General features: G+C 42.6%; 1 protein-coding gene across 5 annotated transcripts in view; it reads right to left on the minus strand.

The window, feature by feature from the left end:
* The window catches only part of myom2b (myomesin 2b), a 71683-nt gene that overhangs the window by 31552 nt on the left and 15417 nt on the right, over nt 1–24714 (minus strand). For all 5 annotated transcript variants that reach the window (XM_083758749.1, XM_083758748.1, XM_083758747.1 and 2 more), the window contains 18 exons: nt 23194–23282; nt 22483–22533; nt 21610–21774; nt 20691–20852; nt 18577–18718; nt 18137–18336; nt 17365–17418; nt 16929–17056; nt 15250–15433; nt 14030–14207; nt 13294–13415; nt 13000–13187; nt 12623–12749; nt 12136–12314; nt 4973–5087; nt 2223–2382; nt 1024–1130; nt 374–418 (listed from right to left, as the gene is read on the minus strand). In XM_083758749.1, coding sequence (XP_083614875.1) covers nt 374–418; nt 1024–1130; nt 2223–2382; nt 4973–5087; nt 12136–12314; nt 12623–12749; nt 13000–13187; nt 13294–13415; nt 14030–14207; nt 15250–15433; nt 16929–17056; nt 17365–17418; nt 18137–18336; nt 18577–18718; nt 20691–20852; nt 21610–21774; nt 22483–22533; nt 23194–23282 — 2396 coding nt within the window. The remainder of the gene's footprint in view (nt 1–373; nt 419–1023; nt 1131–2222; nt 2383–4972; nt 5088–12135; nt 12315–12622; nt 12750–12999; nt 13188–13293; nt 13416–14029; nt 14208–15249; nt 15434–16928; nt 17057–17364; nt 17419–18136; nt 18337–18576; nt 18719–20690; nt 20853–21609; nt 21775–22482; nt 22534–23193; nt 23283–24714) is intronic.

Below are 24714 nucleotides of genomic sequence, written 5' to 3' on the forward strand. Positions count from 1 at the left end.
AATATCTTTGATGAAAAGAGCCAAGAGCGCATTGTGACACGATGTGGGTGTGTATGTCTGAAATGGTCGCTGAATGTTCGCCCGAAATAGGACAACTCTAGGGTTCATGTGGTGGAGAGGAGAGGAGAGGAGAGGAGAGGAGAGGAGAGGAGAGGAGAGGAGAGGAGAGGAGAGGAGAGGAGAGGAGAGGAGCAGAGGAGAGGTGTTAAGAAGAGGAGAGATGAACAGGTGCAGTGGGTGATGATGCAAAAGCAGGTAAGCTAGTTTTGATCGAGTAAAAATGTGACAGCAGGCAGAAACCTCAGGGGTTCAAAGCAAGACAGGAACAAAGAACTGTGCGCGAGAGAGAGAGAGAGAGAGAGAGTGTACCTACTTGGGTGTCTGATGTCATAACTGAGAGCCAGCATCTTCTCCAACACTGGAACATAAAGATTCAACTTTAATGCAAGGAGTCTTCAACTTATCCAGCCACAGGCACAGGTTATGAGTCACATATACATGCTGTACAAACCCTCATTATAGCTTAAACGTGCATGTGACTTTTGTCTTCCAAACATGTCAGGTTACATTAAGTGAGCCCGGCTAGAGGCACAGATAGAAGACTCTGACATGCTGACATGTGTAGGTAACGTAAATTTAATCCAGGCAGGGATTCTTGAGCTTTCTGAGCCTCTGGCTGGCATGAATGAGTCATTATGAACCACGTGGTTACAACTCACACGCCTGGCATTTGTCACTCATGTCTCATGTCAGCACGCATTTCAAATAGCGGTGCAGAAAGCATATAAATGAGATGTTTCTGGTATCGCTATTGGTCTCTATCTCTAGTAAATATAACCACTTTCTGCAGTTTATAGACATAAAACAGGAACGAATGTTGAGTTAAGCCTTCTGTTTATGGCCCTAGTATACCATGCGTTGTTGTTAGACAATGGTCTATCCATGAAGGAGGCACACTGTAGTGTACAGTAGGTGGAAAATGGTGGTAAAATGTTCAATCAATACAATCAATCAATTCCCTACCTTCAGCGGCGATAGTGTGGCTGGATGACACTCCAGCTGTGTTGGTGACAGAAACGGAGTAAGTTCCAAAGTCCTCTTTCTCTGCGCTTGTGAAGACAAGCTTAGAACTAGAAACCCAGTGAAAGGAGGGGAGTGACAGAGAGAGAGAGAGAGCGAGAGGGGGGGGGGGGGGTGTTGCGCATTAATGGTTTGAAAAGATCCTGCCAATTACTTCTACCAAACTTTGCTAATGAGTATGGTGAGCTACTGCACAACCCCTCTCAAACTTTTTCATGTCAAGGAACCCCAAATTGACACGTATTAGGCCGCGGAACCTCATTCGAAAATATATGCCAGCTAGGGACCCCCATAATAGAAGATGTTTACGGCTCTAGCAGTGATTTAAAATCAATGTTAAGTGTGTACAAATGGAACCAAATGGACACTCTGAAATAAGGGTCCATTTGGTTCCTACCATCATTTAGCTGGGGACCCCCTGGAACTCCCTCAAGGACCCCTATAGGGTTCCCCTGACCCCACTTTGAGAACCACTGCCCCAGTGCCCTACTGCACGTCCTCAACTTCTTAAACTAGTGGCCTAATTCATGTTTTTAACGTTTCTCCAGGAATAATAACAGACTGATTAAAAAAATAAACTATATGATATTTCATAATCATTTCACCAAAAACATTAACTATTTAACTTGAAATTACACTGTTCTGTCAGTTATGTAACATAAGAGGATAAAAAAGAATTTACTTACTGACTTGAGTCCCTAACTTGGTAATTAGTTTAGGCCTAAATCACAATACCATGTGACTTAATTCATAGTCTGGATTTTCGGTGGTGGGGTGACCACCAAACTACAACATGACGTCACAAGCCACGGTGAAGAGCAAACCACCGCCACAGCCCTTCTCTCTGTTTTTACTCACCACCGCTCAACGTTATTTCAGCTCCGGTGGTGAGCTGACCACCGGCGGTGGTCACCATCTATTTTGGCCTTAAGTCACACTCTTGAGATACCGGTAGGCCATTTTACTAACAGGGGCAGGATTAGCATGATCCTTTTCAATTAGAACTTTGGTGATTTTACCAGAGGTGGTCAGTGTCACGAAGAGATGACTTAGGCAAAAAAAAACATTTTCCTCAAAAGAATGACATAGGCCTTTAGTTTAGTCAGGTGACGAGGTGCATCTGTGCACATGCACGCTCTTACACGCTGCTCTCCGTCTTGATGGAACTCCTGGAGAAGTCTGTGATTTCCTTGTAGTTTTTCTTCCAGACAAACTGAGATCCCACGCCCATCTGGCAGGACTCGAAGGACAGCACGATGTCACCTGTCTTCTCGTCCACCCCACAGGACACTTCCTGGGTCCCTATAGAGAGAGAGAGAGAGAGAGAGAGAGAGACACACACACACACACACACACACACACACACACACACAGCCAGTGATTAAGTGCAAGGATAAAATTCACAGCACTCCAGGGACACCCTGTTTTAATACCAAGCTTGATTGGATCAGTCAGAGTATTCCCACATATAACCTGAATGTAGGATTCTTAATAGACATTCGTCACTATATATCTATGTACTGTACAGTTGTGGCAGCTGGATTTCACACACACACACACACACACACACACACACACACACACACACACACACACACACAAACACACACACACACACAAACTTAAATGATCGGAATTGGATCAGGATTGGTTTTCAGAGCCGTGAGGCGTGGTTTGTCATTTTCTCTGCCGTCTAAGCCCATTGGTTGGATTTAGATTTCCCCATACGTATCAGTTTAGTCGGAGATCTCTGATTGTTCGGCTATGCAAGACTAGGTAGGGAGATGTCAGCTCCCTGCACTCTATTTTACCATCTATGGGAGATGTCAGCTCCCTTGCACTCTATTTTACCATCTTAGGGAGATGTCAGCTCCCTTGCACTCTATTTTACCATCTTAGGGAGATGTCAGCTCCTTTGCACTGTATTTTACCATCTTATGGAGATGTCAGCTCCCTGCACTCTATTTTACCATCTTAGGGAGATGTCAGCTCCTTTGCACTCTATTTTACCATCTTATGGAGATGTCAGCTCCTTTGCACTCTATTTTACCATCTTATGGAGATATCAGCTCCCTGCACTCTATTTTACCATCTTATGGAGATGTCAGCTCCCTGCACTCTATTTTACCATCGTCTCAGACCCCCAAAAGTAATTTCAATTAACCCAGCAAGCTCCCTTCTCTGTACAACATGATCTTTGTGATCGTTACATACACAGTAAAATCCTCATGGTCACTTGAACTCTTAGAGTCCATTTGGTTACATTTGTCTTTTGAGTTTCAAATAGATTTTACTGTGTAGAAATGCAAGGTGTGCCGAAAGATGTTAGCTCTCATACATATTGACATCAAATACGTTGCTCTCAAAGGTGCTTTAAGTGACTTTATTTTTCTTTTGTAAGTAAGTGTTGAATTAAATAGTGTGGTCTCCTACAATCCATATCTTCACTATATATATATATTCATAATAATTAGGCTATGTAATTGTCTAATCAGAGGGGCTGGTCTGAGAATCTTCCTTCACTAGAGATCTCAGCCAGGTACCCTGCAGGACCATGTCATTTACAATCTTTGAAGCTTGCTTAGGTGTACTGTGAACCAAAACACACACAGTGGAGACCGCAGATAAGATGGTCTGCAGTATCTCCTATGCCATATGTTGATTTGAAGTAACTCCACCCTTGTATTCATCTCTGTCTATGCAAAAGTATTGTATATATTGTCTCAGTAAATGCAATGTTGAACTAGTCTTCACTGGACGCCCAGGCACGGGCAATCAGAACAGGGGCCTGAGCTCCCATGCTCAGGGTCCTGCACGGCAAAGCTCTCTGTCTTTGTCTTGGTTTCAATAAATGGTCGATTCAACACAAGAGGAAAGCTCTCTCTGCGTTTTTCATCTGATGCTTTGATGCCTGGTTTTTACACTATACTCTGCAATTTGTTTTAGAGAACTCCAGTCTTCTCTCAGTTAGTTAGTGTATAGAAAATACACGACAATTGCTCTGCTGTATATTCAGAATAACCATTGCTATAGTGTTTGTTAAGTAACAGTCACAACTCATATAGGATACAAGACAAGGAAGTGAATACGGAAGTGATAAAAACAAAAATCAAACGACCAGACAGACAAAATTGCAACACTATAAAATAATAACTGAAGCAGACAAGTGGGTTTTCTTCCCCCGATAGAATGGAATTGGTGCCCAACCTGAAAAATGTATTTTCTGTTTACTGAAGAGGTGGAGAGACGGGGAGACCCCTGAACAAACACTCTATAACATGAATTGCTACTGCTGTATAATATAATACAGGCATATATAGAGCTTAAAGTTTAACCAAAAAACATATCACAGCACCTATATATTCTAGCGTTAAATATTTGTATTATTATTATTATTTTAATTAGTCAATTGTCTAATGCAATCCTGGGCACTACACTCCCTCTGCCAACCTGGGGAGAGAAACGAACTGACCTCATGCTTCCTTCAGTGCATGAGGAGTGAGTAGGCTGCTTCGACAGGGGGGAGTTTCCCTGGTTGGAAGGAACACGTTATTCCAACCAGTTCCTTTCCCCTCCATCAGGTGCCCCGGCTGGCCAGGGGGAGGCAGTATAGAAACCAAGATTACTGCATGTTTTTTTGTCCCCTAGGGGACACGGGGAGAACATGCAAACTCCACACAGAAAGGCCCTTTCGCCAACATCACCTTACCTAGTGTATAGGTGCTGATGACACGGAGGAGAGAACACGCCCCCCAGCGCCCACAGCGTCCCCAGTGGGAATTGAACTCAGGACCTTCTAACTGTGAGGCGACAGCGCTACTAACAGCTCCACCGTGCCCCCGAATAACACAAAATGTATCATTTCCCGTTGGTTTGGGAACCCGAGGTTTACCTGGCAGGGACTTGGCGACTACGGCGTCAGAGGGCAGAGAGGCCGCGCCCACGCCCGCGTCGTTGACCCCGCGCACGCGGCACACGTAGCTAGAGCCCGCCTCCAGACCCGTTACCTATAGGAGACGAGACAGAGGTGGGAGGAGAGAGAGGACATAATGTCAGTGCTGGGATAAAGTACCCAAATGTTTTACTTTAAGTAAAAGTGTGAATACGGCAATATGAAAATACTCCGTTACAAGTAAAAGTACTGAATTCTAAATTTACTTTGGTAAACTAAAGTACTGGTATGAAAATGAACTTCAAGTACCAAACGTAGAAGTACTCATTATGCAGAATGTCCCATATCAAGTTTTCAATTGTTTAAACGTCTTTTGAAAATAGCAGATCTATACAAGCTCACAATGTGTCAAATCGCAACGCATTGTGTTCATGTAGATCGGCTATTTTCAAATGGCCGAAATGTATACACAGCTGAAGTGGTTCATGTATGTTTTGTAATAATACTTAAAAGCTATACAGTAACTAGTAAAGTAGTAAAGTAAAGTAAAAGTACAATATTTGCCTCTGAGATGTATAGTGGAGTAGAAGTAAAAGTATTGGCAATTTTAATTAGTAAAGTGAAGTACAAATACCTCAAAATTGTATTTAAGTAAAGTACTTAGTTACTTTACACCAGTGGTTTTCAACCCTTTTCATATCAAGGTCAATTATTTCTTTGGAATTTGAGCCACGGACGATCCATCGATCCTTTGTGGTGAGTGCATTGAAATTTTGTTTTGTTTCCTGGTATGGCTCATTATCATTGGTTAATAAGAACAAACTCCATAAATTCATCAACGTGTCCAGCAAAATAGCTGGGGTACAATTTGAGAGTATGACTTCAATCTATGAGACTCGGGTAATCAGGAAGGGGAAAGCTATTACTATGGACAATACACACTCATTACACAGCCAATACCATATTTTACCATCAGGGCGACGGTACATGGTACTGTAGCTTCTCTGCAGGCTAGGGCCTCAAGATCGTTTGTTCCTATAAGTATAGGACTTATGAACAAGCAGGCCCCATCTCAGTTCCGTGCATAAAGTGTGATGTGATGCCTCTTGGCATTATGACTGGTGGCCTTCTGTTGGCATTGTTTCTTTATTGTCAATATACTGTGCCACTCAGTGGCCTTGTGGTTAGAGTGTCCGCCCTGAGACTGGGAGGTCGGGGTTCAATCCCCGGCCGGGTCATACCAAAGACTCTAAAAATGGGACCCAGTGCCTCCTTGCTTGACACTCAGCATCAAGGGTTGGATTGGGGGTAAGTCCCTGAGACATACTATAGCGTCATGTCCAGGGGTTGTACTTGTACATCAAGCTGCCTCACGCTACAGAAACAGGAGATAGGCTCCTGCCCTATGGGCCTCATGGCTCGCAAGGCTACTTACTTACTTACTGTGTGATCTGTTTGTTTGTATCCTGATGACTGCTGTGCACAAAACAAATGTATATCTATCTATTTGATGACATTTAGCTTCTCAGACACAAAATATTTTGTTGTCATTGTATAAGATTTTGTCCACAATTCCATGCTGTATTGATGTTGGTACCATTAGGAGAGATACTTTAACAGGTAAGCGTTGATCAAAATAACACTTCTTCTACATTCTCTAATTGTGTAGACTTCTTGTAAATGAATTAATACAGATGGTTAACAATAATGTAACTCTTGAGAGCGTAAAATGAAACCAATCATTTCACGCTCTCAAGAGTAAAAGATCTATAAGGGTCCATACGTCCATTTGGTTACCAACTCTCCATCATTTAGCTGGGGACCACCTGGAACCTCCTCAAGGACCACTGGTGGTCCCCGGACCACTGGTTGAAAACCACTGGCAGGGAGAGGACATAATGTTGCGTGAAGTCCATGAATGGAAAGTCGATGTGATTGTTGGTACCAGTTTGAACGGGTTTAATGGCGCGTGAAATTGCCACCAGCCATCTGTCAAGCGCTTGTAAAAAAAAAATTGTACTGTGGCTGGTAAGTGTTTCTCCTCTACTCTCCCCTATTGACTTGCTCTAGTAAAAAAAAAAAAAAGAAAGCTTCACGGATATTTTTGACGTATCCCTCTGGCTGGTGAAATAGTGAACGTGGCTAATAAATGAGGGAAGCTACAATCGAGCGTATAACATTACAATACTGTGCTTGCAAAAGTAACAAAGAGTCTCCTCCTCCTTCACACCTGTGGTTCCCAAAGTGGGGTCCAGGGACCCAGGGGTCCTTGCGGAAGTTCCAGGGGGTCCCCAGCTAAATGATAGTTAGGAACCAAATGGACCCTTATGGGTCTGTAACTCAGAGAGTGTACACTCTCAGACTTAAATGAACTTTGATTTTACAAGATACATTGGGGTCCCAGAGATAGAAATGGGGGACCTGTGCCTAATTCAGGTCAAACTGGGGGTCCTTGAAATCACTGCTAGAACCGTGAAAATCTTCTCTTATGGGGTGTCCTTGTCATATATTTTCAAATGGGGGTCCGCGGGCTGATGAGTGTCGATTTGGGGGTCTTTCACATGGAACCACTGCTTTACACCGGGCATTAATTAATATGCACCACATGGTGATTGTAATAGGATAGCGCTTTGACCGTATGTTGGGGCGAATGGTGCGGTTTCACAGGGCCTCGCGCCATGCAGGGAATCTATTTATCTATAGATCTGTGTGTGCGTGCGACCGACACCTGTTACTGAACAAACAGCACTATAGCAATGATTACTATCAGAATACATTTACCCTTTAACAAAAAACGTTTTGTTTTAACCAAACTAATTCACTTACACTACCATTAAACATCTAAGCTTTTTACAAGTTTAGAAGACAACCTCTTGGATATACCTTAGAGTTTGAGAAGAAAAAAAGTGCATTTTTCCCCCCCACTGGGATGTGGCTCAAGTTGTAAAGACATGATGAAATTATGTAATTGTTGATGTTAGTTGTTGATTTATGAATGGACATTGTACCCAATCTCTGGTTGTCCAGTCTTAAGTTATCTGCTTTGTTCCACCTAAATTACATTGTCAATGTAGCGTGCCTTTAATAAATGTCTAAATGTTCACATAATCATATATATTAATATTCAGTCACATATAAAAACAAATGCAGTATGCAGGCCTACTGTTATGACATCACATTGGAGAGATTTGTGTGACCTTAAATCACAATAAGTCAATGTCGGGCATGACCGTTGTGTACGCACGCATGGTGTAGTTGTAATACAGTAGTTCAGTAGTAGAGGAAACTGAGAAATGCCAAGAGAACAATACAAATGAAGGATGCTTGAATCGGTGGCTGAAAAAAGAAAGGGTTGCTTTTAAAAAATGTCTCACAAATTGCACACCGTTCGTGATTTGTGGCATTTTGTTCGAAACAGACCAATCATGCAAGCTTTGGAAGCCAATATTAGCCAATCAGGATGGAATATGGGAAATGGTGCAGATCCGTGTTGATCACATGACTATGGAGATAGTGTATACCAAATTGCGTGATGTATGGATAAAATGTGTACGAGTAATCTACAGAAATATGTTGCACTGGCGCTATAATAGGCCGTTGAGGAATATTTGGGGCAGAGATTTGTGTGGTGTGTGTGCACAGTTTGACATGGATGGGGCCAACGGTGCCGGAGATAAGCTGGTAACGGACGGACAGACAGACGGACGGACGGGCGGACGGACGGGCGGACGGACGGGCGGACGGACGGACGGACGGATAGACAGACAGACGGACACACACACGGACGGAGTGCAAACATAGTCTCTCCCCATGTCTTCGGCCTGGTGGAGACAATAATAGGCCTCCCATGCAGTCGTAAGTGGCCAGGAGAGCTGCAAAAGATAATTGCAATACTGCAATGTGGAAATACTCTGTTACAAGTCAAAGTCCGGAATTCAAAATGTACTTGATTAAAAGTGCAAAAGTATTGAAATCAAAAGGTACTTAAAGTACCAAAAGTAGAAAGACGTACTCATTATTACTCACTATTTTCAAATGGCCAATATGTGGCTTAAATGTACTTAATGTATGTTTTGTAATAATAATCAGAATCTACAAAGTAACTAATAACTAGTAACTAAAGTACAATATTTGCCTCTGAGATGTAGTGGAGTAGTAAAAAGTACTGAAAATGTGACATACCGGTACTCAAGTACTCAAGAAAATACCTCAAAATAGTACTTAAGTACAGTGCTTAAGTAAATGTACCACTGCTGTATGGAGGCTTCTCTTCAGGAGGAAAGGATCTGTTCTCCCTGCGCATAGAACGACGCCAGAGGAAACCACAACTCACTTTTTAGTTTAACTTTTTAACCCAAAGGAGAACAGGTTGAGGGTTGAAATGTCTTACTTAACTTTTTAACCTGAATGAGACCCGTTTGAGGGTTGAAAATGTCGTACTTAATAAAGTTTGGAGCGTTATACAGAAGTGAGTTACAAGCCCCCATCTTTCTAAACGATTTCACTGTTCTTGCAGATTGGCTCTGCACCAAGATAGGGGGGATGTGCGTTTTAAACTGTTCTCCAACGCCCGAGGAAACCAAGACATCACTGAACGGACAGATCATTCCCACATAAATCCTCGGTTGACCGGAGTACCCCAGGGCACTGCACTAGGAACTTTTCTCTTTTCACTCTACATTAAACATCTTCGCTGAAAAAACTAAAATATAGCCAACCTAGGTAGATTAGACAGACAGACAGACAGACAGACAGACAGACAGACAGACAGACAGACAGACAGACAGACAGACAGACAGACAGACAGACAGACAGACAGACAACCGTGGGTCCGATCGACTCGACACCGGGCACCACACTCTTTGTGGGGTTGTGGAAAGTGTGTGTCAAATTTGAAGTTGGTGGGGCGAACAGTTCTCGAGTTACGTGGATTACAACAGTACACGCACACACACACAGAGACTTATGGAGTTCCGTGTCAGGCATGCCCAAATATGGAGTGTTGTGAGGTCAGAATAGGCCAGCTCCATTATGGACGATGGGCAGGGGCCCTGTCCAGAGCCCGGACAGAGGCCTTTTTGGGGCGGTTCTGGACAACCGTGGGTCCGACCGACTTGACACCGCCCACTGCACCCCCTGCGGTGGTGTGGAATGCGTGTGTCGAATTTGAAGTCTGTGGGGCGAACGGTTCTCGAGTTATGTGGATTACACACAGACAGACATACGTGCGTGCGTGCAGAGACTTGGTGCATTTATAGATAGATAGATAGATAGATAGATAGATAGATAGATAGATAGATAGATAGATAGATAGATAGATAGATAGATAGATAGATAGATAGATAGATAGATAGATAGATAGATAGATAGATAGATAGATAGATAGATAGATAGATAGCAGATGCACAAGCTCACAATGTGTGGCGATGCGACGCATTGCGAGCTTGAAGATCTGCTATTTTCAAAATTATTTTGTTTTAAAACATGACATTTCTGCATAATGTGTACTTTTTACTTTTCGTCCTTTACGTGCATTTTGATGCCGATACTTTTGTACTTTTACTCAAGTACATTTTGAACCCTGGACTTTTACTTGTAACAGAGTATTATCTACATTGCAGTATTAGTACTTTTACCTGAGTAAAACATGGCAAGTACTTTTTCCACCACTGGTATAGTCATTATAAAGGCCTCGCACCGCCGCGTTCACGCAGGGCCTTGCACATCTCCCAGATGGTTGCAAAGAAAGACGCAATGAGGATAAGATTGTGATTAAATGGCTGACACCCCCTCGGGAGGGATGGAGGGGGGTAGGGAGGGACACATTGCCGTGACCCCACCGAACAACACAAGTCTAGGTACTGTAAATGCAAATTGCTGACGCCCCAACGGAGTGCCCTTGCTTGGTGCACCAGTAATAGATTGGGTGGATGATTCTTGAGATATACGAGAATGGACACACTACAGTACACACTCCCCTTTGTAGAACAAAACAAATGAAAAAGAAAATAACTTATTGGCTACAATTTACAATTTAGGCATTTAGCAGACGCTCTTAATCCAGAGCGACTTACATTAAGCAAGAACAAAACATATGGCAATACATTATACAAATTATTATCATGAAGCATACGTAAGCTAAGAACAGTGAAATATCTATATAATGAAACTATGGGTGTGCATTCCATCGTTTTGGAGCCAGAAGGGAGAAGAGTTTGGGACGTGTGGAACGTTGTCTCTGCATTTTAAGTGAAGGTATACTTCCAGTTTCCCTGTGTTGGCTGATCTGAGTTCGCAGGAGGGTTTGTAGGGTTCAGGCTATGCATTGCCCTCACATACAAGTTAAAAGGATACAGCCCATGCTCACAGAAAACATTAACTAAAATAGTTTTACTCATGAAGAAGGTATAGGCTAGCCTGACAGAATTTTCAACTAATAGCAATCCAAAACACCATCTGAGCAACGGTATTTATATCAAATGATTGTGGTTTAAGAACCTGTTCTCTGCTATGGCCACTAGATGTCAGTATAACACAGCTTGATCACTTGCTAGTCTTTTTTCCCCTTGCATATGCATAGGGGGAAAGGAAGCCAAGGACTAAAACTCTAGACTAGTAGGGAAATTAAGATAGATGACTTTGTTCCTGCAGAGCAAGCAAGGCCCAAAAGGCACACATTGTCCATCCAATCAAAACCTGTCCTCTCTGCAAGTGAATTAACCGGTTTAGACCTGAGTCGCCTGAGCTTTTAACCGCTTTAACCATTATTTTAAACTTCAGCTGTTGAAAAATAGCAGATCTACAAGCTCATAGCGTGCACCGAGTGACGCTTGTAGATCTGCTTTTTTATCGTGAAAACGTGTGCAAATCTTTGTAACATATTCTTTCACAGCAAACAACTCTTTGCTGCTGGGGGGTCCCGACTCCCGGGAACAACATATTTACAGATGGGGGTCGGCGGATGAATACATATAATTTTTGGGGTCCTTGACATGAAATAGTTTGAGAATCACTGACATAGAAACATGGGTTTTCCAGAAAACTTTTCAGATTCTTTTTTTCCAGATTTAGAAGACATTTGTATTATCTGATCTCAGGCCTGAGACCAGATAATACATAATGACCAGATAATTCATTATGACCTACAACAACAGTGACCTCACCTTGAGGAAGCGGTGACTGACAGCGGCGGCATTGGCTGTGGTCCAATCGGAGGATCCCTTCTTGGCGTACTCAACCTTGTAACCTGTGATTGGTCCGGAGCCAGTGTACACAGGCTTTTGCCACTGGATCAGCAGCGAATCATCTCGCACTTCAGAGAACCTCAGGTCATAGCCTGGGCCTGTAAGGATAAACACATTATTAGATATGACTTTGATGCACCAACAGTACAGTACAGTGACATCACCGATTTTTTAAACGATATATATATATATACTGTATAGATTTGTATTATCGTGAGAACGATTCCCCATCGATGATGTCACTGGGTTTCACAGCCCTCCCATGAAACACAGGATGTGATCATGATTATTAGTGATTATTCATGATTATTAGTGAGGACCAATTATATGAAGATAGGTTGAAAAGTGGTGAAGTGGACCAAGTCTAAAGAACTGTAGTTACTAAAGTAACCTTTAGTTTACTAACCAGGTTCGGGCATGTTCCAGGCATCACAGGCGAGGTCAACTGATTGCTTAGAAGCTCCTCCCAGACCAGCCAGATTAGCAGCGTACACATGGAACTGGTAGACTGCTCCTTGGGTCAACCCCTCCACCTGCATGGCAATTACAGCATTGACCTCAGGAATCAATCGTCTAGAACGGTCAGACAGCCACTCGCAATAGGTTTCAAATCCGATGGGTCACTGTTCACTGTCGTGCCCAATGCATGCTCACAGTATACCTTAGGACAGTGGTCCGGGGGACCACCAGTCTCTTAGCAAAATACAAGGTCTGGTTGCCACTAATTATTATCAGCTACGTATGATTTCTCATCGTTACCATTATGTATCACTATGTTCATACCTTATACACTCGTTCTAGAACGGGTGGGATGTTGACCTCACGCCACACGGTCGCTCCAGCGCGTCTCTTGTCCACGTAATACTCTTTGATCTGTGACCCTCCATCGTGAAGAGGCTTCTTCCAGTTCAGAACCATGGAATTGCCGTCACAGTTCAGCAGTGCAATGTCGTACGGTGCAGAGGGGAAAGCTAAAAGCAGAAGCATGTCAAATAAGCATGTTTGAAACTACAGGAGGAGGAGACGAAGAAGAAGCAAAAGAGGAATCACAGCAACAACAATAATCACTATACTTACTGAGGGCAGCCTTGACAGACAGTGGTGCAGACTCCTGGGATTCATCACTGAGACCGATCTCGTTAATGGCTTGGACACGGAACACATATGTCTCTCCTGTGGTAAGACCGCTAACCACGAACCTAAGAAGAAGGAAAAAATAAAGAAGATAGAAAAATACATACTGTAAAGGTCTTTAAACCATAAGATAATCGCCATTGAGTATTCAGAAAACTATTCAAATAGTTGTCCTGTGGATTCATCAGATATTTTAGCCCCTTTAAGCCACGATACAACCTCAGATCTCATTATTTGTGCCAACTGTGGGAGGAAACTGAGACTTTGAACATGCAGAGTAAAACAAGGAACATGTCAACTCTACCCATCATCACTGCTATGGACAGCACAACTGTGCAAAGCACAAGGTTCAAGGTTGGACTTCATTGCTTCATCTTGTGTACAGGTACATAAGAGTAAAAGTGATTTTGGTTTGGCTTCCTTACAGACAATGCAGCGGCATACAGTAGATAGCATACTGTAGATAGCATAACATTCAAAACAACAAAAACACAGCAAGCACAGCAAACAAAAGGGACGGAATAAAGAGTGCAAGAAAGCAGAGCCACTGTGCAGTTCTGTGCAGTTCTGCTCTCATCCTGTACAGTACATTAGAGGCCTTTATATAAAACACACGTATGGCCCATTTTGGAACAGTGGCTCATAAGCAGTGAGTTAGTAGACACTGGTTTTGACATACTTGTTGTCCGCCCGTGGCTTGTGGTTGGCTGCGGTCCAGCAGTCCTTGGCTCCCTTCAAACACTGGTCAATGTAGTAGCCAATCAGGGCGTTGGGCTCCTTCGGAGGAGCCCACTGGATGACAACAGAGGTGTCTGTTTCCCTGGTAGCAACCACCTGCCCTGGAGATGATGGCACCCCTGAAAACACAAAGACACCATTAATAGTCAATGAAGAATATATAATACCAACAATGTCCCTCTTACAGTCAACAGCATCCAGCGGCAAAATACAATGTAATACATCCATATTACATAATTTATAGTATAGAGAGAAATAGATATTTAAAGAGAAACATTCCTATGTGGATACAGTACGTGGACAAAAATCAATGGGGAGCCATTGATATGCCGGCTCGATAGTCGAGCTTTTCAATCAACGCCTTGTGGAGGATCAATCAAATGAGTAAACAGAGGAGAGTTTATTTTGCCACCATTATGGACTCCACAGGATTATTGCAACACACTCCTTTTTCTAACTTCCTGAAATGTCGTTTTTGAAGGTGTGTTCAAGCTAAATGTTTGCCTATGAATTTCCCAGAATAGGGTTCAAGTAGTTAACGTTGTCAGGGCACAATAATAATTTTGTTTGCTTCTGGTTAAAAGCTTAAAAGCTAAAGACATATGCTTGGACATACTGTAAAGTGAGCAGAAAGTTCTTTCTTTACAACTATTTAAGGTTGTTGCAACAACATGCTCACTGGTTTCATAGTGTGCCTATACAATTTAGGCATTTAGCAGACGCTCTTAATCCAGAGCGATTTACATTAAGCAATAACATTAAAGCATGGCATACATCACATATATAAAAAATTGTTATCATGAAACATGCATAAGCTAAGAATGCAACAGTGGAGTATCTATATCATGAAACTATATATTTAAACTATACATACTATACTATATTATAATATATATATATATGTGTACTATAAAGTGCTATGACTACATCAAATGCAATTCTAGCGCTGTTTACGTAACATGCTCTGTTTAAAATGCTATCTAAGTCTACATAAAGTGCTATCTAAGGGGCTAGGGCAAGTGCTACGGGCCATGGTGGAGTCTGAAAAGGTGGGTTTTCAGCCTACGGCGGAAGATTGGGAGTGATGCTGCAGTTCTGATTGTGATGGGCGAATGACTACTGTTTAATATAAACTGATCCATGCAGCAACAGCAAAAGGACCTTTAATTTGCAGAGTCGTAATGGTCGCAGATGGTTCTGATGCTTCACTGGTTCCGTACATGTTGGCAGATATAATTCTGAACTGGTAGTCTGAACCCTCTTGCAGGTCAAACACAGCATAACGGGGGGAGCGGATAGGGACCTGTGTGTTGACACGCTGCCATGATCCCCCATTGACCTGTAACTATGAAGAGACATAGAAATACATACAAGACAAAGAGACAGACAGAAAGAGACTGTTAGTTTGGGAGAGTGTAATTTTATGTTTTTTTCCACACAAAAAAAGGCAATATTGAACAATGTTCCAGTGTTACAATGTAGTTGTTATACACGACTACATGATGAATCATTCCAATTCCAGTGGCCGTAGTTTGCTTAATGTTAATCCTGATTTGGGCAGAGGATTAAAATATCATTAGTCCATGGGATGATATCCTGTATAATCCCTGGTGAAGATGAATTATTATGATTAATATTACTACAGAAATGCAACTCTACACAGTTGCTGTTATTGAAGTGATTGACTGAAACTGAGCCTAAGGGCATGTTCACACTATCCACCTTTAATAAAGGGGAAAAAAGCTGTCTAGAGCGCCAATTCTGCTGAAAATTGAAAAAAGGAGGAGGGGGCAGGGGCGCTATCGACTGAAACAGACTTCAATATAACTTTATGGTCCATGGATCGTGCATAACATTGAAAACTAGAAAAAGTGCCCCTCGGGGCACAGGTCTCCACCAGGCAAGGTCAGGTTGTGACCTACTGGTGACGCTATAATAGGCTAATGTGAAAAGGGTGCCATTTCTTCTTACACCCTTGATGGCAATTAGATGATTTGAGGCATTGTGTTTTGCAAAAATCCAGCTGTTGGTGGCGCTATGTGAAATGGGTGGGATATATTGCTCAGCCTAGTAGGAGAGTAAATTGCACGCTGCATTCATGATTTTTGTTAAAAACGGGCCAATCCTGCAAATTTGAAAGCCGATGTTAGCCATTTAGGATGGAATATGAAATATCGGACAGATCCGTCTTGAGCACATGACTATAGAGATACTGTGTAACGATTTGTGGGATTTTTGGACAGAATCTTGAGGAGCAATATAAAACCATCTGTTGGTCGGCCTCCTGGTAGTATAAAACGTAGATGTGAAAAAGGTTTGTCCTTAGTGTGCATGCAGCGTGTCACGCAGATCAGTGCCGTAATAGTGAAATTAGCTGGTAACAGATGGACGGACGGACACACGGATGGACGGACAGACACACGGATGTACGGAGTGCAAATCATACTCTCCCCATGCCTTCGGCTGGTGGAGACAATGTTTTAAACTAATAGGTGTGGATGTGGAATTACTCAAGATTGAGCAATAGCTGTATGGCGTATTTATCACCTAAAATGTACAGTATAGATATTTTATAGATATTTTATAAGCTGCGGAAGATGAGCGCCGTGTTTCCTCAGCTCTGCTGCTGGACACAGCTGCTGCTAGTCACCTAGAACTCTGCCAGACCACAACTCACTTTTTAATTGTGATATGTTAATAGGCCTGCCTTTACGAAAATACAACTTTTTGCATCCATTGTTAGGTATGTCCATATGATTACCACGGATATGGTCTAAAAGTGAGAAAAGTGTATTTTTCATTTCAGTAGGTCTTTAAAGTTTTCTAGGATTTTGTCTTACCTTTTCAATGAGGTACCACATTGGGGCCTTGCCACAATAGTCTGGGCCTTTCCATCTCAGAACAACGTAGGTTCTGTCTATCTCTGAGGTAACCACTCCGGATGAGGGACGAGGGGGCTTGCCTGCAGCTACACGCGCACACGCACGCACGCACACGCACACACACACACACACACACACACACACACACACACACACACACACACACACACACACACACACACACACACACACACACACACACACACACACATCGTGATTGAGAGTTTTAACCTTTAATTTACCTATAGTTTCTAGTTGTATTTAGTTAACTCAGTCCACTATAGTGTCAGTGTGTGTACTCCAAAATAAGAATAGGCATAACCATTGAATTATAATCTATGGAAATAAAGTTTATAGGTGAATTTTCTGTGTGCAGTATATGGTTCATTCCTACCTTCCAGATCATCAAGGTAAGTCACCACATCCAGCTTTCCTCCCAGTTTTATGGCTGTGGAAAGAAAAAACAACAACTTATCTCCGATGAAGGTTTCCAAACATTCAAAGAGCATGCGTCCTCTACAGTTCTACACCAAACCAAACTTCAAACTGTGCAAGGTAATGTCTAGGATACGTTCTGAGTTGCAGTGAATGTGCGAACGCAGCTTAGGGCTCATACACTTTGGAACAATTTGCCTGTGGATATCTTTTAAATCACTTATAAAAAAGTACTACAGTATAGACTTGCTTTCACTTCTTTATTTTATATTTTACTTATTATTTTCAGATACTAGACCGGTGGCCAGCTGAGTACAGGGTCGGTAACGATGGAAGTTGGAGTTCCATGCCCCACCCGGCTATGCAATACCCGTTGTACCCGATCGCAGTTCCACCCATCTGCCGGCACTGGGTGGAACGGGCAGAGACGGTTCTGGACAACCGTGGGTCCGACCAACACCGGGCACTGCACTCCCTGTGAGGGTGTGGAACGCGTGTGTCGAATTTGAAGTCGCTGGTAGGGCGAACGGTTCTCGAGTTATGTGCATTACAGCCGTACAGACATGTCGTACAGACAGACAGAGGCGTGGTGTATTTATAGATACCGGTAAATAGTATCAATATTATATCCATATCATGATATTAGACTGGATATTGTCTGTGATTTGGGATATGTATGTTATACACTGTATTATTTCTATTATTAGTATTATATTAGTATTATTATATACCATGGAGCCTCTCAAACTCCGTGGGGTCCAGTGCAGCGATAGGCTCAGAAATGCGGGACGGTTTGCTGATGCCTTTAGCGTTGATGGCTCTGACTCGGAAGTAGAAGGAGTGACCCTCAAACAGGCCAGTCACTGGGAATTTACAGATCTTAATGGGGGAGTCGTTGCACTGGGTCCAGTTCTCTGTCCCGACCTCACACCTGGAACACAGAGGGACAAAGGAGGACGTGAGAGGAGACGAGACGAGACAAAACCTAGTGAATTAATAGAGGGTAAATAAAAATCACACTTGTGCTAAGTGAGGGGCGACTCAGACAAACGTAAAAAGTCCATAGACTTGGCTGCCACATGACGTCACACATGAAAGCCAGACGTTAGAGGGGCTAGTGCCCCTCAGAAAGACAGCAGCGATTCTCATTACCCAGTTCCATCATTCTTACTTGTCCACAAAGTATCCCACGATAGGACCCTCTGTTGTGGTATTAGGTGGCTTCCAGGAGACAATGACATAATCCCTGTTGGCATCATGGATCTTGATGTCCATAGGAGCAGGTGGGGCAAGGGGGACTGGAGGGGGTGTATCTATAGACACAAACACAAGGTTTTTTTAGGAAGACACTGAGGCCGGCTTTACACTGCAGTCACTTCAAGTCAGAGGTTTTTTCTCAAATCCGATCTTTTGGCCCGGTCATTCACACTACCGTTTGCAAGTGACCAGATCCGATCTGTGCATTCAGACTGATTTGAACAACTCAACGCAAAGCCGCCCTGCATCGACATATCTGCTTTGGTTACCGTGGTAACAACAATCTAACAAAAAAGTTAGGAGCGCACACAGTAGAGAGGTGCTGACCACGGGAGACAAACTTTAAAATAGAAAGGAGATGTCGCACAGCTCGTAGTCCCGATGCCAAAAATACTTGTTATTATACAATACATTAAAAAGTATTTTTGGCATCGAGCTCTCCTTTCTATTTTAACCAACAACAATCTGACATTGCAGATAGAACTGTGTGTAGCCGTTCTCTACTATTCTGCGAGAAATATCCTCATAAACTGCCTTGTTTCTGTACATTTTGAGAAGTTTAGAATATTGTACGGAGGCATCCCCCAATGTGCCTCCTCCCCAAGTGACAGGAGAAGCGTCATTGTCATTTCATATCCTACCCGGTTTGCATTTAACCACCTCCCCCCCTTCGGAATTCCAATAACTTCTTCATAATAAATAAACAAATGATCACAGCGGTTTGACTCATATGGATATAAAGAATCGACTGAGAGAAAATGCTAATGTTACTGCCGCCGAATTATTAACATTTTCGCTAGAAACAGACTGTATCAAATATGAGTGACTGACTGTTGTAACAATACAGACACACCTCCCCGACAATATCGCTTTGACAGTTTATTGATTTTTGGACCACAATGCTTACAATGTGACCAGATTTGATCGCGCAAATTCCAGCTTTTCACCAGAGGAGAAAAACTTTTTTTTGTTCTTTTCAAAATGAGTTAATTCACATACAGACTAATATTAATATTAATATTAATAATATGAATATGAACAACAAATGAAAACAAACTCAAGATGCAAAATCTCTTTTTCCAGTACAACTACACAGACTTCTCCCTGTTTTACACGCCATGCACTGACAACATCAGCTGGCTAACCATTGTTGAGCTTCCCCATGAGTGAGGCTTATAGAGTTGTAGTCTCTGGCAGACTGCTGGCTCACTACACCAATAGATATAGCTCTGCTGGCTCACTACACCAATAGATATAGCTCTGCTGGCTCACTACACCAATAGATATAACTCTGCTGGCTCACTACACCAATAGATATAGCTCTGCTGGCTCACTACACCAATAGATATAGCTCTGCTGGCTCACTACACCAATAGATATAGCTCTGCTGGCTCACTACACCAATAGATATAGCTCTGCTGGCTCACTACACCAATAGATATAGCTCTGCTGGCTCACTACACCAATAGAGATATAGCTCTGCTGGCTCACTACACCAATAGATATAGCTCTGCTGGCTCACTACACCAATAGATATAGCTCTGCTGGCTCACTACACCAATAGATATAGCTCTGCTGGCTCACTACACCAATAGATATAGCTCTGCTGGCTCACTACACCAATAGATATAGCTTCATCTTCATTTAGTTTTCAGAGGTCGGTGTTAATGTCATTGTGGATTAACCTGGTTCCCACAATTTCTCACACACTTAGCCAGTCACTGGAGAAGAAAGAAAATGTACCAAATATATATGATATTTTCAGCATAAAAATAAATTATGTGCTTAATAGCTAATAATGACTAAAAGCACTAAACGACTAAAGCATGCAATATGGTGTTTTAAGTAAGTCAGACATCTTAAAACACCATATTGCAATAGACAAACGTAACGAAAAAAAAAATCATCGATGGTGATTTTGGTGCGTTAAAAATTCTAAATTGATCCGATCATCGTGCAGATATTGTGAGATGATAAAAACATGGCTGAATGACTTGATTAATAAATTATCATCATCCCGTCCGTTACCTGCGACAGAGACAAAGCTGCTGTGCTCTGCTATACCCCCTCTGGTGACCAAGCGCAATGTGTACAGGCCTTCGTCTTCCTTGAAGAGCTGGGGAATGCTCAGGGTTGTGCATCCTCTGCCGATGTGAATCTTCACCCATTTAGAATCAGACAGAAGGGTGCCTGGGGGGGGGGGGGGGGGGGGTAATAAAGCACAGACGAACAGGAATTAAATTAATTCGTTTTACCGGTTTCAATGTCAAATGAATGGTTTGACTATAAAACAAAACAGTCTCATCTTGTTTTGCCAGGTGCTTTAAAAGCACTTAGACTGCACTATTTCACGCTCGGCTGACTCTATGCTGCAATCTAAGCCAATGGGAGACTTGACTTACCCATAGAACCCACAGGCAGAATGGCATAAAATCCCATACTCTGAAAGCTGCAAAGCGGAGCGAGTGGTAACAGAAGCTAATGTTATGAGCTAACTGGAGCTAGAGGAAAGCCATAACAAAACATTAAAATAATGCCTACCCCTGTAAGGTACCGTAATGTCATGTGTCATCAGGTGACATTAGGTGGAGTTGGGGAAAGGGCCTTTCTGTGTGGAGTTTGCATGTTCTCCCTGTGTCCCCTAGCCTAGGGTAGGTACGCTCACAAAAAACATGCAGTAAGCCTGGTCTCTAAACTGCCTCCCCCTGGCCAGTCGCCCCGGCCCCTGGCCGGAAGGAGGGGAAAGGAACTGGTTGGAGTAACGTGTTCCTTCCACGTGCTGCGTCCAACCAGGGAAACTCCCCCCTGTCAGGTGAAAAGAAGCGGCTCGGACGCTCATACATTGAAGGAAGCATGAGGTCAGTCCTTTGCTCTCCCCAGTTTGGCGGAGGGAGTGTACAAAATCGTGGGATAAAATCAATAATAATTCATGTTCATTAACACTTACCATCTCTATACCACTGAGTCTCAGGCTGCAGGTTAGCCAGGTTGGGCTGAAGAGTCATGGTAGCGTGCAGAGTGGCAGAATCTCCCTCCTGGGCAAACATAGCTTCAAACTTCTCCACGAAGGTGATGTTGATCTTAGTGAACTGGACGCTGGTAGGCATGGCAGCTGACATAATGTGAACGGTGGAGAGGAGAGGGGGGACAAAGATACAGGAAGGGGGATAGAGAAAAGGGTTATGAGCAGAGAAGAGAAAAAGAGAATAGAAGGATGGCGTGCTGAGCGGATTTGAATGAAAATCAACCGATATCAACCAGTAGGTTACTTATCAAGACGATGCAATGGAGCCAGCAGGCTCTACTGGAGCCTACTGGCTGTGATTAGGAAACGCGGAGTCGTCCGACGTTGGTCGCGTTGTCCGACTAGGCCTTTAAATTCCCTGAGGAACATAGGCCATTGATGAGGCTCCTCCACCCACTTCGGTCTTGTGCCCTGGCTTGTTGCCATGACAGCCCTTGTGCCTTCATCTCCTGCTCTGTGGTTCTTCTCCAGGTCAGTTTTACAATGTTTTCGTAGCAGTAATATCACTTCCGTGTTGCCTAATCGCAGCCTGGCTGCATCGTCTTGATAAGTAACCTACTGGTATTGGTTGATAACATTCAAAGCGGGTGGTCTGCTTCAGTAAATGTGAAACTAGTCAAAGGATTCAGTGGAAATATTGTGAAATGTCTTGACATTGACCATATTCACATGGCAGCCATTTTGCTCTTATGTCGTACTTGGGGGTGGGGAAACCTCACCCCAACTGCATGATGATGTAAAAGCAAAATGGCCACCATGTAACTATGTGAATAATGGTGCAATAGAGGTATTTACCAGTGAAAGGCAGCCATGCATAAGAACAGGACTCTTCCTCCTCCCTGAACCCTGCAAAGCAAGGTGGGAAAAATAAAAATATATCATATTTTTCATAGCGTCATTATCATCATCATCATCATCACCAACAACAAAACAAACATCATCGCCATTACCAACATCATTCATCATAGCATAACAGTCCCTATTATAACATTGTTTCACAGTCAGAAGAACAAGCAGGCAGACAAATAGAATGCCCTCCCAATCAAGGCTTTCAAATGTACTTTTGTATTTGCTAGCACTGCATAGCTTTGAATGCCACAGACAAATTCCAAATGTCATTCTGAACCCTCCACGAAAAGGCCTCGTTGTCCTGACCCCTTGTCCATCATTTATACATTATGGATAAATAGTGTGGACTTGGACTGTTTTTCGTCTGTGGCATTATTAACCACCCTAGCATCCATATAGAACTTAAAGTATCATAGGCTATTAAAGCAAATATCGGTATTCACCTAAATAATATAACCTATCTGCAAGCTCACAACATGTGTTGGGTTGTGAGCCTTATACAGTAGATATACTGCTAAGAGATTAGGTGTGGAGTGAAAAAGGAGCCAATGGGGCCAAGTATAGACCCCTGCGGGCTCCCAATGAAGTATACAGGGTTTAAGTGGTTAAAAGCATAAATGCATAATTGTTGTGGTCAGACAGACAGAATAGACTTACTCTTGACAATAATAGAGGCCTGGGAAGAGGCCTGTCCATGGATGTTTGAAGCCGTTGCGATGTACTGGGCTGTGTCATCAGTTGCACACCTTAAAAAAGCAAAGCAACATACAGTATGGGTTTGTCAAGAAACAGATTACTGTTCTCATCTTAACGAGTTTCAAAAGCAACTTCTAGAAGTTATTGTAGATGAAATAATGTACTCGTGAACTGGAGTCAAAAACATATATTCCTTTGTATCAAGCTCCCAAATACGGTATTGGTGGTCTCTGCTCTAGATGCTAGATCATGATCTGTGTTAGACCAACATGCTAGTCCTTACACTCTTATATTTACTATAAGCTAGAATTGACAATTGACGATAAGTGACGTATATCGATATATATCGATATAAACTGGGGACAATTTGAATTGATTTAATAAAAACATGTATAAGGATTTGAGAATTTGATTTGTGTAAAATGCTTCCTGTCACTTGCTTGCTAGTTGCTACACAGTATTGAAAAGAGGATAGTACAGTTGGCTTATCTACGTCAGGACTGAAAAGAGGGTATAAGACTATTGTTTAAAAACAGGATTTGAGATTTGTGGAAGAGAAATTATTAAAGAAAAATGTTTCCTGTCATTTGCTACAGTATGAAAAACAAACAGTATTGTCAAAGAAAAAGCAGAAAATAATGGATTTGTGGAAGAGAAATAATAATATTAAATAATAATTTTGTCTTGTAAATTAAAAAAATCTTGAAAAATCGTATCATGAACCTAATATTGTGATTCAAATTGTATCATGAATTGAGTGAATCGTTATGATGAAAAAAGCACTATCTGAATGACTAAAACCTACAGCTGTGTGTGTGTGTGTGTGTGTGTGTGTGTGTGTGTGTGTGTGTGTGTGTGTGTGTGTGTGTGTGTGTGTGTGTGTGTGTGTGTGTGTGTGTGTGTGTGTGTGTGTGTGTGTGTGTGTACATGCATGCGTGGGGAGTGCTTAAGTGTGTTTAAGAGGCTGATAGAAGGACGGTCTGCAGATACCTGAGTATCATATAACACTGATCTCAGAGCTTGAACAGCTGAGCTTGCTTGAGACTCAGGCCAGGACAGAGAATGTCGTTGGCCCCCTCTGGGAAACACATTCCAACCAGAGTCAGCTGAGCCCATTACTAGAAGAACTTGAGTCTTAAGAGTGTGAATAACTATTTTCTTTGTCCATTTTGATAGAGACCAGTTGCACTCGCTATCAAATGCACAGTAAAGTTTGGTAATCCTTTTTGTGTGACTGGGCTGTAAGGATAGCTACACAGTATGTCCGTACTACAATCCAACACTAATCCCAAACAAGATGTGGAATTTTCTGTGTGCATATGTGCTCTACTAAGGACCCCTGGTCTTTTCCTTTAATGCCACCGTTATAGGCCAAAATGTCTACTTGCACAAAAGATATCTCAAAATCTAATTGGCAGATTGATATTACACTTACAGTAACTGGGTGCATGCATGCTCCCTGCGTGAAGGAGACTAACGGCC

The sequence above is a fragment of the Protomyctophum parallelum genome, assembly GCF_964188405.1.
Source record: "Protomyctophum parallelum genome assembly, chromosome: 2".
In the NCBI taxonomy this organism is placed as follows: domain Eukaryota; kingdom Metazoa; phylum Chordata; class Actinopteri; order Myctophiformes; family Myctophidae; genus Protomyctophum; species Protomyctophum parallelum.